Here is a 14198-nt window from a genome sequence, read left to right on the forward strand (position 1 = left end):
AGGTACATCTTCTCTGACTGAACTCAGACCTGAGAGTCCTCTGCTCTGTATGTGTTGGGGGCCTCATATCAACTGGTGTCTGCTGCCTGGTTAGTGATCCTGTGTCTGGGAGATCTCTGGGGTCCAGGTTAATTGAGACTGCTGGTCCTCCTAGAGGGTCACCCTTCTTCTCAGCTTCTTCCCTTCTTAATTTCATTTTGAATAATTATTGATTAGCAGAAACATGTCAGAATAGTACAGCCTTCTTTGATACTCCCAGGAGAATGTTTCTAGGAACTGCCCCCCTAGCACCAAAATATCAGGCCCGTGTCTAAATTGGATGTTCTTTGTAAAATATGCATATCCTCTTTCATACTTTAAACTGTGTCTTTATTATATCTAATGCAATGCAAATACTTGTTATACTTTATGATTTAGAAAATGACAAAAATATATAAATATTTAGTACATTTAAAAAAAAAAAACAAAAAAGAGTCTCACTGTTGCCTTGGATGTTGGGACTGGGTAGACCAGGCTATTCTCAAACTTTCAGAAATCCAGTTGCCTCTGCCTCTTAAATGCTGGGACTAAAGGTGTGAGCCACCATATCTAGCAGAATACAGGATTTTTGCCAAATTCTGATGTTCTTTTGAACCCATATATACAAAATCTATGTATACAGGAGAAGGCTGACTGTCAAAGAACTCTGATCCATGAAAGATTATCAGTTATCATTGTATTGCCATAATTTCCTTAAGCATTCTATGTGTTTATTATTTTTATGATTTATTTGAGAATTGTATTCAGATGTCTTTTCTTCCTTTTATTCTTTTCGTTTTTGTGACAAGGTCTCATGTAGCCTATAGATGGCCTCAAACTCAGTATGTGTGGTCCACATGGTGGGATTATAAGCATGTAGAATCACTTGATTTTATGCAGGGCTAGGGATCAAATTAATGGCTTTGTGCATATGAGACAAGCACTCTTGCCAGCCGACTCACATCACCAGTCTGACAGGTTTCTCTTTAATAAGATTTTTAAAAATATAATAAAATAAAATGGAAGAACAAATCCAATTTTTCTTGAAAAAGTTAAAATGTGGGCTGGGGAGATAGCTCAGCATTTAAGAATGTATACTGCACTTCCATTTGACTCCAGTTTAAATTTTAGCACCCACATCAGGTGGCTCACATCCATCTAACTCCAGCTCTAGGGGGCTTTGACACCCTCTTCTGCCCTCTAAGGCTACCCACACACATGTAACATGCAGTCACACAAACAAGTAAAAAAAATTTTAAATGTTAAATTAGAACATCATAAGTAAGACTATCATTATTGTTTTGTTTTGTTTTTTTTCTAGCGATAATCCCAGATTAATGTCTATTCACAAAATATACTGTGTTGCTTATATAAGTTTAAATACAGAAATGTTACAGACTAGGGAGGCAATCATTTGGTAAAGAGCTTGTTACACAAGCATGAGTTCAGATCTCCAGCTCTTACATAAAAAGCTGAGTATGATGATACATATACTCTTGTAATCCCAGTGCTTGGGAGGCAGAAACAGGAGGATTCCTGGCCGTGTTAAGAATTGGTGAGTACCAGGTTCAGTGAGAGACCTTGTTTTAAATAATAGGGTAGAAAGGCTTGAGAGATGTGTTGGTGGTCAAGACTGCATACTGCTTTTCGAGGTCTTGAATTTGGTTCTCTGCACTCAGGTTAGTGGCTCCAGCTGCCTGTAATTCTAGCTTCAAGACATTTAATGCCTCTGGCCTCCTCGCATTCACATGTACACACTCACACACATACACATAATTAAAAATAAATCTTAAAAAATAGATTGTGGAAGACACTTGTTATATACTTATAGTATATGCATGCATATGATTGAGCATGTACACCTACTACATACACAAACGGAAAATAAATATAAATGTTAAACTGTATATGAGAAACATTTTGATTTGGAAAAGTACTTACAACTAAAACATTGATTATGATACAAAATTAAAAATCTAATTTCAACCCTAAATGTTGAAATGTAAATGGCACAAGGAGGAAATATGCTAGAATGTTAGTTGTTTATTTCTGGCTGATGGAATTGCAAGTGAGCCCTTCCTTATTTTTTCATAGTTTGAACACTTCTTTAACAGACAATTTACAAAATTATAGTTGGGGAAAGCAACCAGATGATTTAGGAAAGGATAAAAGAAGTCTAAGGGGTTGTATGAAAGCAGAAATCATTGACACATACTCTAGCAAACTGCCAATTGGGAAGGGTAGTGCAAAAGAAGAAAATCCCTAGGGGAATGTTCATTCTTGCCCTGTTCCCTTGCTGAGACCAGGAGGAGCAAAGACACATGAAGATAATAGATGAAACCATGGCTCAGCTCCAAGACCTTAAGAATCAGCATCTGGCCAAAAAGTCAGAAGTAAATGACAAGAATCATGAGATGGAAGAGATTCGCAAGAAGCTTGGGGGTGCCAACAAGTGAGTGGATTCCTGTCTGGGATGGGTGGAAGTAGGTAAAACAGGCAGCCTTCCGGATTTGGGTCTTACCTAAGCTACTTGGACCTTTTTAGGGAAATGACTCATTTACAGAAGGAAGTTACAGCCATTGAGACCAAGCTTGAACAGAAGCGCAGTGACCGCCACAACCTGCTACAGGCCTGTAAGATGCAGGACATCAAATTGCCACTGTCAAAGGGCACCATGGATGATATTAGTCAGGAAGAAGTAAGTATTATGGTGGGTGGTAGGAGTGATCTATGGATATCTAACCAGTAATGGGAGATTAAAGATGGCCACGAAGGGCAGGCAACAGGTAGGACTGCAGACAGAAAGTTGTGAGGGGAATAAAGACGGATGCAGAAAAGATGTGGCAAGGGTGGAGGTAGTGAAGTCAGGCTTTGGTATGAGAGGGACATTGGACTTGAGAGGAGAGCTGCAAGCCAGTGAGAGGTCAGAAAAACAATGAAGTGGTTCATTAATCATAAGGATGGCTCAGTGGTTAAGAGCAATGACTGCTGTTTCAGAGGTCCTGAGTTCAAATCCCAGCAACCACATGGTGGCTCACAGCCATCTGTAGTGGGATGCAGTGCCGTCTTCTGGTGTGTCTGAAGACAGCTACAGTACACTCACATATATAAATCTTTTTTTAAAAATCTTAAGAATTTTAGCTCTTAGCTGCAGCAGATACTGGACATGGGTAGGAGTAAAAATTGCAGGACATTAATTAGTCAAGAGCAGGGGAAGATGGGAAATTGGAGGGCCTGAGGAGACTGTTTGATACCTTAGCTGCACTGAGGGAACTTGAGCTGAAGAGGGTTGGGTAGGGGGTTCTATGATGCACAAGTAAGGAAGTTTAGATAGAGGAAAAGGAGTAGCATCATGGAAATTAAGGCAAGCACTCTATCAATTGGAAGTGAAAGATGGTAGTGAGGGGTGGAGAATTGTAACTGAGGAACTATTCCTAGGTAGCCTTTTGGTTTAATTCAGTAAAATATTTTGAACACTAGTGTTCCAGATACTGGTAGGCCATGAATTAACCATTCCTAATCTTAACCTCAGCTGTGCTAGCTGAGCATTGTCCTCACATAGAAATGAAGAAACTTAGTGAAAGGTAGAGCCCAGTTTTCAACTAGGACCTTCCTTTTAGTCTCTGCCTCAGTGCCATCAAGCAAGGTGCTTCTTCAAAGACAACAAACGGTTCAAAGGAGTCCCTAATCTCTAGAGGGGTACAAATGACTACTCTGCTCCATCTGCCTCTTCTAACATTGTAGGGTAGCTCCCAGGGAGAAGAGTCAGTGAGTGGCTCCCAGAGAACATCCAGTATCTATGCCCGAGAGGCCCTCATTGAGATCGACTACGGTGAACTGAGTGAAGACCTAAAGGTAAGAAATGTGGGTGGGACGCCTATCTTCTCAGCTGACCCAAGAAAAGTTAAGTCCAGGTGCACACAGACAGATGAAAGTCATACTCCTGTGCCATAAACAGATAGGCCTTAGGTACTTGTCAGAGCTCTGTCACAGGTCCTGTCCTCCTCCCTTGACATTCTAAGTATCTCCTTCACCATCCTCACCTCAGCTGCCATCTCTACAATTGGTCCCACAGGTTACCTGAAACTCTAGCTCTCCTTCCCCTCCAGGGCTTCTCACATGTTCAAAAACCAAAATTGAAGCTTTGTTCTTGACACTTTTCCCCTCTTACTCTGTAGAATTACTAATTACCAAGTTGTGTCAATTCTGCCTCCTACACGTCAGGCATTTTCTCATGCTTGTTTGCTTGCTGTTGCTACATCATGTGTCTAGTGCAGGCTTTCACTTCATACAAGTTCCTATAGAAACTAATCTCCAAAATATTTTCTACTTTGTAGTCTGATTCTTTTATCATTATATCCAGGGAGATCTGATTTTTTTAAATTTATAAATAATTTCAAATATACATGGAAGTAAGGAAAATGATATAATGAATGTCAGGCACCCACCACCCATCTTCAGCAGTTTGTAACATATGGCCAATCTTATATTTTATAATCCTCATCATGGGACTATCGTAAAGCAAATTTGAAGCATTGTTCTGTTCATAATTGCCTCAGTATATATCTACAGAATATGGGGGCTCTTAAGAAAATATCATATACAATTTAAAAAGCATTACTTGTTCTATCTAATATGCAGTAAACATTTTTGCGTTGTCTTCAGTACATGTTTTCACATTGTCTATATCAAAATCAGGATTCAAGTGTGTTTTTGTTTGTTTTTCTATTGCTCTAATAAAGTACTGACCAAAAAAAAAAAAAAAAAAAAAAATCCCTTGAAAAGGAAAGGGTTTTTGGCTGTGTCCTAGTACCAGTCCATCATTGAGAGAAGCCCAGGAAGGAGCTCAAAGAAGAGCAGGAACCTGGAGGCAGGAGCTGATGCAGAGACCATGGAGGGATGCTGTTTACTGGCTTGTTCTCATGGCTTGCTTAGCCTGCTTTCGTATGGAACCTAGCACCACCTGACCAGGTGTGGCACTGCTTGAAGTGTGCTGGACCCTCCCGCATCAGATACCTACAGGCAATGTAATGGAGAAATTTTCTCAATTGAGGTTCTTCTTCCAAAATAACTCTAGCTTGTGTCAAGTTGACAAAAGACTAACCAGGACAAAGTATGGTCCACATGTTAAGGTTGGTCTCTGCTATAACTTTTCTACTCTTTCTGTCTCTCCTTTTTTTGGTTTTTTGTTTTCTTCTATTTATTTGTGGAAGAAACCATAGCATTGGTCCTATAGGATTTTCTGCATTCTAGATTTGGCTGATTACATCTCTGTGATATTATTTAATTACTTTCTTTATTCCCCTTATTTCCTATAAATGGTAAATATAGAGAGACTTTGAATTTGAGTTCTTGGTTTTAGCAGTGAGAATGTAGCAGTGTGTGGTAGATATTTGCTGTCATGCTATAGTTCCTTGCACATGCTCACTTCTCTCAGACTAGTTCTAGGAACCCCTCCTCTAGATTCAAGTCCTTTATATAAAAATGCTCTGGCATTCTTATGTAACTTAAGCAGATTCTTCCTCATAGTTTATTTTGCTTCCTACAGACAGTATACGTTCAGAAAATCTATAGGGTCTCTTTATGGGTTTTTTTTTTTTTTTTTTTTTTTATGAGATCCACACCTAGGAATATCATTTCATTGATCCCCATTGTAAAATGCCCATCTTATTCTTTAATTTCTTTTTTTCTTATTAGCCAAAATGGAGAGGTTTCATCTCGTTACTTGGTAACCCTAAGGTCCAGTTACATAGGAAAGACAGCTTAATTCTCCTTTCGTCATCAGTTCTGGGTTGCTTCCTTGGTGTTCTCAGCACTGGTCCACCAAGTTGTTTTCTATCATAAACATGGGTTTAAGTACATATACTATGTTCAGTCTGTTGTGGTTATTCTTGGCTCTGTCTTTAGCCAGGGGGAATGTATTCAGGTTTGCTACTTCATCACCTTGATAAAACCCTTTGTAGTCTTTGCTCATCTCCCATAGTTCCTGATATGTCTAGGCTTATCCTCTGGATTTCTCACTCCAGACAAGGAATGAGCCATATTCCTCAGAGGCTCTTGACTCTTTTGTTCGGTGGAAAACATTACTATTTAATAGCTACCATCTAAACACTGGAGTGCTCAAGACAGCTAACTAGTTAGTGTTTCTAGAACTCTATAGATTTGGGCCACCTAATGCATTTTTTTTTATTTTGAGGGAAAAATAAAATTCTTACAGAGTTCATATTGATACATCTGATTAAAATTGAAATTTTCGGTGTAACATCATTATGCTTATGCTTGAGATTCTTATTTTCACCAAAAAAAAACCCTCTTTCCTAACTTGTTTTTTTTTAATTAGGTTTATATGTGTATATAATGTGTGTGAATACAACAGTATGAGTGTGTAAGTCATATATGGAGCCAATTCTCTCCTGTGTGAATCCTGAGGATCAAACTTAGGTTGTCAGTCTGAGCCAACTTGCTAACCCAATTTTACCATCTTTGCTTTCTCTCATCTCTCTTCTCTCCCTCTCTTTCTCTCTCTGTGTATTCTTTCTTTTCCTGAGCCTTGTGAAAAAAAAAAACACAGTGAGGGTGCACACCTGTAGTTACAGCACATGGGGTGCAGAAGCAGTATGTTTATGTGACATTTCACCCTATCAGGATCTGTCCATTATTAGCTAATGATGCTGCGTTTAATCCCATGCACAAAGTGTCAATTGCCAGGTTTCTCATTGCTAAGCACACACTTGTTTTTGTCATTAATTAGCAAGGAATTTTCAGAGTGGTGCTTTGTCATCTTGAGAACATCTTGTTCCCCAATAATTTTTTTAACCTAACCTTTCTTGTATGTCTGTTTAGTTTTGTTTTATAACCATGTATCATCATGTGGTTCTAAAATCCAAAGTATAAAACAGGGTACATGAAGAGAGTTTTAGCTTCTATTTCCGTTTTCTTCTCTTCATCAGTAGGTCACTCTTTAATTAGTTTTCACATTGCCCTTTTGTTACAGTTTTAAAATACAATTATGTTTGCATGCAATAACATTCATATTCTCCTTTCAGATAATAGTAAACTATTCTCATTTTTTATTTTCACTTGAAAACCTATTCTACAGACTATTTCATAGCAATTTGTAGTGATCTTCAGACAGAAGATCACTTTCTTCTTTCCTTACTTTCTTTGTTTTGCACATAAACTGTGCTAGTCAGGCGCTTGGAAGGTCCCTCTGTTTGTTATCTTTAAGTGCTTTAATGTTTTCATTGCATAGGACTTCACATCCTTATTCCAGGATTTTATTTTAGGGGCAGCTATTGTGCATGATTGTTTTTCCCAATTTCAGTCACAGAAAGCTTGTTGTTGGTATGTGTATATGAAAGCTACTAATTTCTGAATGTTGATTTTGTGTCTTGCAACATTATTAAAAGTTTATTGAATGTAAGAGTTTTCTGGTAGAATATATGCAGTCAAGTACAGAATCATGTTCTCTGAAAATATGGGTAATTTCACTTCTTTGTTTGCCTTTTTATACTTTTTAAGCTTTCTCTTACCTTACTGTTCTAGCAAGACTTTCAACACAATATTGGATAAGAATGTAGAGAGCTGATTTCCATGTCTCATTGCAAAATACAGAGGAAATACTTTAGTTTTTCATTATTATATAATGTGGGTTTGCTGTATATATAGTATTTATTGTTTTGAGGCATGTTCCATTTATTTCTTATTTCTCCAGTACTTTTATCTTGAGGGCATGTTGAACTATGGTCAATACCTTTTCTGTATCTGTATAATATATAGAGATGGCCATATTTCTCTGTCCTTAAGATTATTTATATGGATGGCTAGAAGGACAGTTCAGCAGTTAAGAGTACTGTTCTGGCAAAGGACCAAGGTATGGCTTCCAGCACCTACGTCAGGTGGCTCACAAGCCTATAATTTTAGGGAGATGTGACACTTGGCTTTTCTGGGTACCTGCATTCACATACACATGTTTACAAGGCACACACAGTAGCTGTGGTTCTATTGTATAAGAGCAAACTGGTCAATTTTCTAACATGCTCAAAAGCTTGCACCGCTCATGCTGAAGACGTGAGTTTTGATTCCCAGCACCCATTTCAGGGAGCTTATAGCCACAGGGGATCTGACATCCATGTCCTCACTGGGCACCAGCATTTATGTGTACAAATTCATACACAGGTGCATACACATAATTTTCTAAAAGGCAAAAAAATAACCTAGCATGAAAGGGGTGGGCTCACTCAGGAGCCCTCACACCTAGCTTGAAGAGCTGATGTAGTTGATAAATTCTGAGAAAGTTAGTTTTCTTAAACCATAAATTTGAAAGGTAGACCATCACTCACACTCATTAGTGTATGAGAGTTGGGTGAGTAGGAAGAAGTTGGGGAGGGTAAAGAATATGAATGAAATACAGTGTATGAAAGAATTTAAATAATTTTATAAAAGAGGACAGGAAGTTGAGGGATGAAAGAATGGAAGTGGACCTAGGACAGAGGTTCTCAACTCTCTTAAGGCTACAACCCTTTAATGTTGTTCCTCATGTTGTGACCCCTGACTATAAAATTATTCTTGTTGCTATTTTGCAACTTTAATTTTGCTACTGACATGAGATTGTAATATAAATATGTGTTTTCCAGTGGCCTTAAGTGACAATCTCTGAAAGTGTTGTTCAACCCTCAAAAAGGATGTGACTTTGGTAGATTACTTCTATTGGTTTGCATATGTTTAGTTATTCGTGTGTCTTATTAATTAAATGTTATCTGACAATTTCACGCATGTACATAATGTATGTATACTTATCACTCACCCCTCTCCCATATCTACTGCCTCTGTTCTACCCACCCTACTTCAGTATAAATCTCTTTCTTGTGTTCATGTCCACTTGATTTGTTCCTGGGTGTGTTTAACTGGGGTTGTCCAAATGAAGGCATATTTAGAGCTACTTGTTGGAACTTGGTGATCTCAGCCCTGGAAACATACTGGAGAAGGTGATTTCACCTCTGGCAGAAGTTAAGTAAGCAGTAAATGGGATGACCTCATGAGCACCAAGCACCTTTTTCTTCCATTACTTATTGAAAGGGACTGTCTTACGTGGCTCTGTACAGGTGATCATAGTTGTGAGTTCATGATTACATATGTTAAACTAGCGTTGCATCCTTAGGATAAAACCTAGTTGGTCATGATACGTGATCATGATATATTCTTAAATTCAGTTTGTATTTTCCTGAAACTTCCTGCTTGTGTATTCATTGGGGACATTGGGCCTATAGTGTTGTTGTTGTTGTTGTTGTTGTTGTGTCATTGTTTCTTTACCTAATTTGGACATTAGGGTAATGCTAGCTTCAAAGAGTAAAATTGGTTATGTTCCTTCCCCCTTTTATTTCATGGAACAGTTTAACAAACGTTGATGTTAGGTTTTCTTTTAAAGTTTGCCAGGCATGGTGGTGCTTTAATCCCAGCATTTGTGAGGCAACAGCAGATGGATCTCTGTGAGTTCGAGGACAGCCAGGGCTATTAGACAGAAATATCTTGTCTCAGGATGGATGGATGGGGATGGGTGGGTAGATAGATGAAGTTTGATAGAACTCAGTGTTGAGTTCATCTGGTCCTGGACTTTTCTCGGTAGACTTTGTTATTGTGTTAGTCTCATTGGTCATTGTAGATCATGTGCATTTAGAAATGAACTACGCCATTTAGATTTTATAGTGTATTAGAATATAAGTTCTGGGATTAGAGACATGGCTCAGAAGTCACGAGCACTTTACTGTACTTGCAGTAGACCCAGGTTTAGTTGCTAACACCCACATGATGGCTCACAGCTATCTGTAATCTTTGGTTCTAAGACAGTTACTGCTGTCTTCTAGCCTCCAGGGATAGCAGGGTCTTCTCTGTTTCCGAAAGGGTTTTCTAAAATGTAAATATATCTATGTACTTCTTACTCTTTAAATCACATTGGTCTTCATTAAATTAAAAATTTATGTTTGTAAGGCCTTTTATAATCTATCTTTTGCTTGTCTATCTAGTTTCTTCTCTTTGTGCTCCCCCACCATATTTCTATGAATTCATGAACATAATCATGTATGCACATAAATTGTTAATAGTACCCAAAATTGATTTTTTTAAAGAAGTTTTTTTTATTTCTAAAGTTGATTATTCCTGTATTGCTTCTAATTACGTGACTAACTTATGAGGAACCTCCACCCCAGCTTTTGCCTGTGATGTTATGTCATACATAAAATTACATCTATTCTTTCCTCTTCTACTGTTCTTCCTATAGGCTTTAACTGCCACACACCCAGAAGCTTTCCCTCACCACAGGATTCCCTTCTCATGTGCTGATTCAACACTGCTTGTCACTGTCTTCACATTGATCACGCACTATTCAGATTATTTACTTAGCTGTGTTTCTATGTTAGCTCCTTGAATTCTGTGAATACAGGAGCCACTCTTGATGGATATTCAGTTAAGTAGTTATTAACTAGAAGTGGCAGTGAGACACAAGATCAAGCATGCATCTACAGTAGCTATAAGGGGCCCCAAAACTAAGTGGAATTTTCTCAAATACAGTGATTTAAGAGGAAAGCATGTGTTGCCTTAGTTATCATGGATCTGTAAATGGAGGCCAGAGCATTCTGTGTGACTTTAGGTCACCATGGGGTGGTGCTGGCTCATGGCTTGGACTAAAAGCCAGAGGGGGCCACTAGCAGCTGTTCCTTCAGAGATAAATAGGTTGGCAGGATCTAGAGGAAGAACTATAGTTCACAAAGCCACATTCACCTAGAATTTCCAGTGACAGTTGGAACAGTCAAATTAAGCTAGACTTTGTAAAAGATGCCAAGCTGGAGAAAAACTTGCCTTCTGCATAGGAGCAGATCCCCAAGCACCATTCATCTCTCAGGTGGTCTGGACTCTGGGTCAGGTACTCCTTACTATTGCTGGGTGTGGGGTTACAGGATGCACAGGCGGAGGAAGAAATCAAGCAAGAAATGAACACACTCCAGCAAAAGCTGAATGAGCAGCAGAGTGTGCTTCAGCGGATTGCTGCCCCTAACATGAAGGCCATGGAAAAGCTGGAAAGTGTCCGAGACAAGTTCCAGGAGACCTCAGATGGTAAGCCTGGCATTTCTTTCTGAGCCTCAGATGATAACAGAAGACTGAAGGTATGATAAGGGTGTACTGCTATATCATAGCAGCTCCTGTTTTTACATAATTTTAGACTTTAGATTGTTAGGTGCTCTAAACCGTGGGGGTTATCTACTTGCTTGCTACAGAGCAAATGATGGTGTCAAGAAAGCTGGTAGCTGGTAGTGCCCATGGATGAATCTGTGTGTGCATGGACTATGTGGTAGCCAACTCAACGAATACTGATCCTTATAAGGCCCTCTTCAGGCATTTCTCTCCCTTTGTAGGTTATCACTAGAATTTTCATTTACAGGATTTACAGGTCATTCTTGGCAGGTGTGGTTCTCAACCCTGGCAGAACTCAGGTCACTGAAAGATCATCATCTGCTCTTTTTTTCTGGCAGAGTTTGAGGCAGCACGAAAGCGAGCAAAGAAGGCCAAGCAGGCATTTGAACAGATAAAGAAGGAGCGCTTTGACCGATTCAATGCTTGTTTTGAATCTGTGGCTACCAACATTGATGAGATCTATAAGGCTCTGTCCCGTAACAGCAGTGCCCAGGTAGACTGTAAACCCTTATGCAACCAGCTCCCATCCTTAGTTGCTCTTCCCATCACCATGCTCATCCATGCTTCCTGGTCCTCACCCCACTTTATCTTCCCCTAGGCATTCTTGGGCCCTGAGAATCCTGAAGAACCCTATTTGGATGGCATCAACTACAACTGTGTAGCTCCTGGCAAACGTTTCCGGCCTATGGACAATTTGTCAGGCGGGGAGAAGACAGTTGCAGCTCTGGCCTTGCTTTTTGCCATCCACAGGTAAGCCTTTGCCTCACAAGGCAGTTGGTGGAGAGACGAGGTAACCAGAAGCTGGGGCGGGGGGGGGGGGCAGTGATGTGCAGAGATCTGCATATGTGCAGGTATTTTAGTATCTAGATTATACCCATTTCCCCATTACTGCAGCACAGCACAATTGGCCTTGGTGTTCATTTGCTTTTGGGCCTGTCTTCCCCATCTACCCACATCTACTCTGCCCATCCTTCCTCTGGGAAGCCCTCTTTGACCTCTGGCACACACCTTGACAACTCTTGCCCTGGGCTAGTAGTGCTTAGATATGGTTCCCTACAACTTAATGTTTGCTTATAAAACATTAGTTCATGAGCATTTCTTGAGTCTGGGGACAGGAGAGGTGGCTCAGTGGTTCAAAAGAGTACTTGTTGCTCTTGTAAAGAACGTAGGTTTGGTTTCCAGCACCTAGATGCTGGCTCAGAAACACCTATATCTTTTCAGAGATTCCAATGTCCTCTTCTGACTTCTGTAGGATTAGACATGCACATGGTGCACATATATATATATGAATATATATATATATATTCAAGAAAAGTACTCATACACATAAAATATTTTTTAAGAAAAGTTTGTCAAGGAACCCAGCAAGCATTCTAGCCTGAACCTGCAACATTTATGAAGTCAAGGAGGCATGTCATCCTAATATATGTTGGGACATAATAGACCATCAGATCGCTTGCTTATTAAGGACAGTTCCTTTAAAAAAACAAAACAAAAAAAAAAAAAAAAAAAACAAAAACTATTTTTCATGGTCCTAGAGGATAGTGGCATCCGGAACCAGATGCAAAGGAGGGAATTCAGAGACTGTTATTTAGTCTCCGAATGAATGTAGTTGGCCTATTCCAACTGTGGGTCTGGCCTACTCTTCTTGCTGCCTTCTCAACGTTATTAGCTCACTTGTTTACTCCCTTCCAGCTACAAGCCAGCCCCCTTCTTTGTCCTGGATGAGATTGACGCTGCCTTGGATAACACCAACATTGGCAAGGTGGGTTCAAGAAAGGTGACGCCTGAGAGGGAAGGCCCCAAGTTGGGGCTGGGTTTCAAGGAGCCATTTCTGATTGTGCCCTAGCTATTCCTGCTGCCTGTTCTATGTACCAAGAGGTCACCTTCATTTGATGCTCAGTAGCTTTTTCTTAGTCTCTCTTACCCCCACCCCCACCTACTTACTTTGATTAGAAAAATGGGAGTGTTGAGTCTTGAACCCTGCTAAATGCCTCTCCCACAGGTTGCAAATTACATCAAGGAGCAATCAACTTGCAACTTCCAGGCCATTGTTATCTCTCTCAAGGAGGAATTCTACACCAAGGCCGAGAGCCTCATTGGAGTCTATCCTGAGGTAAGGTGGGCTGGGCTGCATTGGAGGGGCAAAGGGTAAAGGGGTGTAGGGAATCAGGTTCTGAGCAGTCATTTAGGTTTGTTGGAGCTTGCCCTGAATGTTTAGGCAGCCCATCCTGGCAGAGACAGCCAGACAGTGAAGACAGCAAAAAGGGGCAGAGTTTGGCAAAGAAAGAAGGCACCTGATATTAAATGCTTTCTTTCATCCAGAAAGAACCATTGTCTGACCTTTGAGCAGATATGTAGGGAAGTAGCTTTTCAGCTCCTGGTCCTGGGCTGTAAATATACCATCTTAATTCTCTCCTGACTGTTTCTTTTTCCTCCTTCAGCAAGGAGACTGTGTGATCAGCAAAGTCCTGACCTTCGACCTCACCAAGTACCCAGATGCTAACCCGAACCCCAATGAACAATAGCAAGAATTCTGTCTTCTTGTCTGGATCCCTGAACTGGTACCCTTCTGTCCATCTTCTCTCCTGGATCTCATCACCCACTATCATGGATCGCCCGGCACCGTGCCCCTTATGTTTGTGTACATGTGTGGTTGTTTGTGTGCATGTTAATTTGTTGGCAAAATAAATATTGGAGACTGGTTTTAAAGGAGCCTCATCTGAATTTGATTCCAGGGGAATACAGGATAACAGTACACCAGATGGGCAAAAGTACCCAAGACCTCATAGGAAATGGCAGTCACTAACCTTCCCTCATTTCCTCTTTCATCTGACACATAATGGACACCTTTTACTTGTCTGGCTTTATGTTGGAAATGCTGAGTTGAGTCAGGGACCATATCTTTCTGGTAAGGAAATGAGCTCAGTTTGTAAATTACTCTGATTAGCCAAATATCACAAATGCCTTGATAAGAGGATTATCATTTTCAT

At 40.0% G+C, this 14198-nt stretch overlaps 1 protein-coding gene across 1 annotated transcript in view; it reads left to right on the forward strand.

Moving 5' to 3' along the window:
• The window catches only part of SMC1A (structural maintenance of chromosomes 1A), a 40306-nt gene extending 26415 nt beyond the window's left edge, over window positions 1–13891 (forward strand). The window contains exons 17-25 of the mRNA XM_080910356.1: window positions 2325–2470; window positions 2563–2716; window positions 3763–3873; window positions 10971–11127; window positions 11544–11698; window positions 11804–11955; window positions 12901–12970; window positions 13211–13321; window positions 13650–13891. Of these exons, the coding sequence (XP_080766482.1) occupies window positions 2325–2470; window positions 2563–2716; window positions 3763–3873; window positions 10971–11127; window positions 11544–11698; window positions 11804–11955; window positions 12901–12970; window positions 13211–13321; window positions 13650–13733 (1140 nt within the window). The 3' untranslated portion in view covers window positions 13734–13891. The remainder of the gene's footprint in view (window positions 1–2324; window positions 2471–2562; window positions 2717–3762; window positions 3874–10970; window positions 11128–11543; window positions 11699–11803; window positions 11956–12900; window positions 12971–13210; window positions 13322–13649) is intronic.
• The last annotated feature ends 307 nt before the right edge of the window (window positions 13892–14198 follow it).

Source organism: Micromys minutus (genome assembly GCF_963924665.1).
Source record: "Micromys minutus genome assembly, chromosome: X".
Classification (NCBI taxonomy): Eukaryota; Metazoa; Chordata; class Mammalia; order Rodentia; family Muridae; genus Micromys; species Micromys minutus.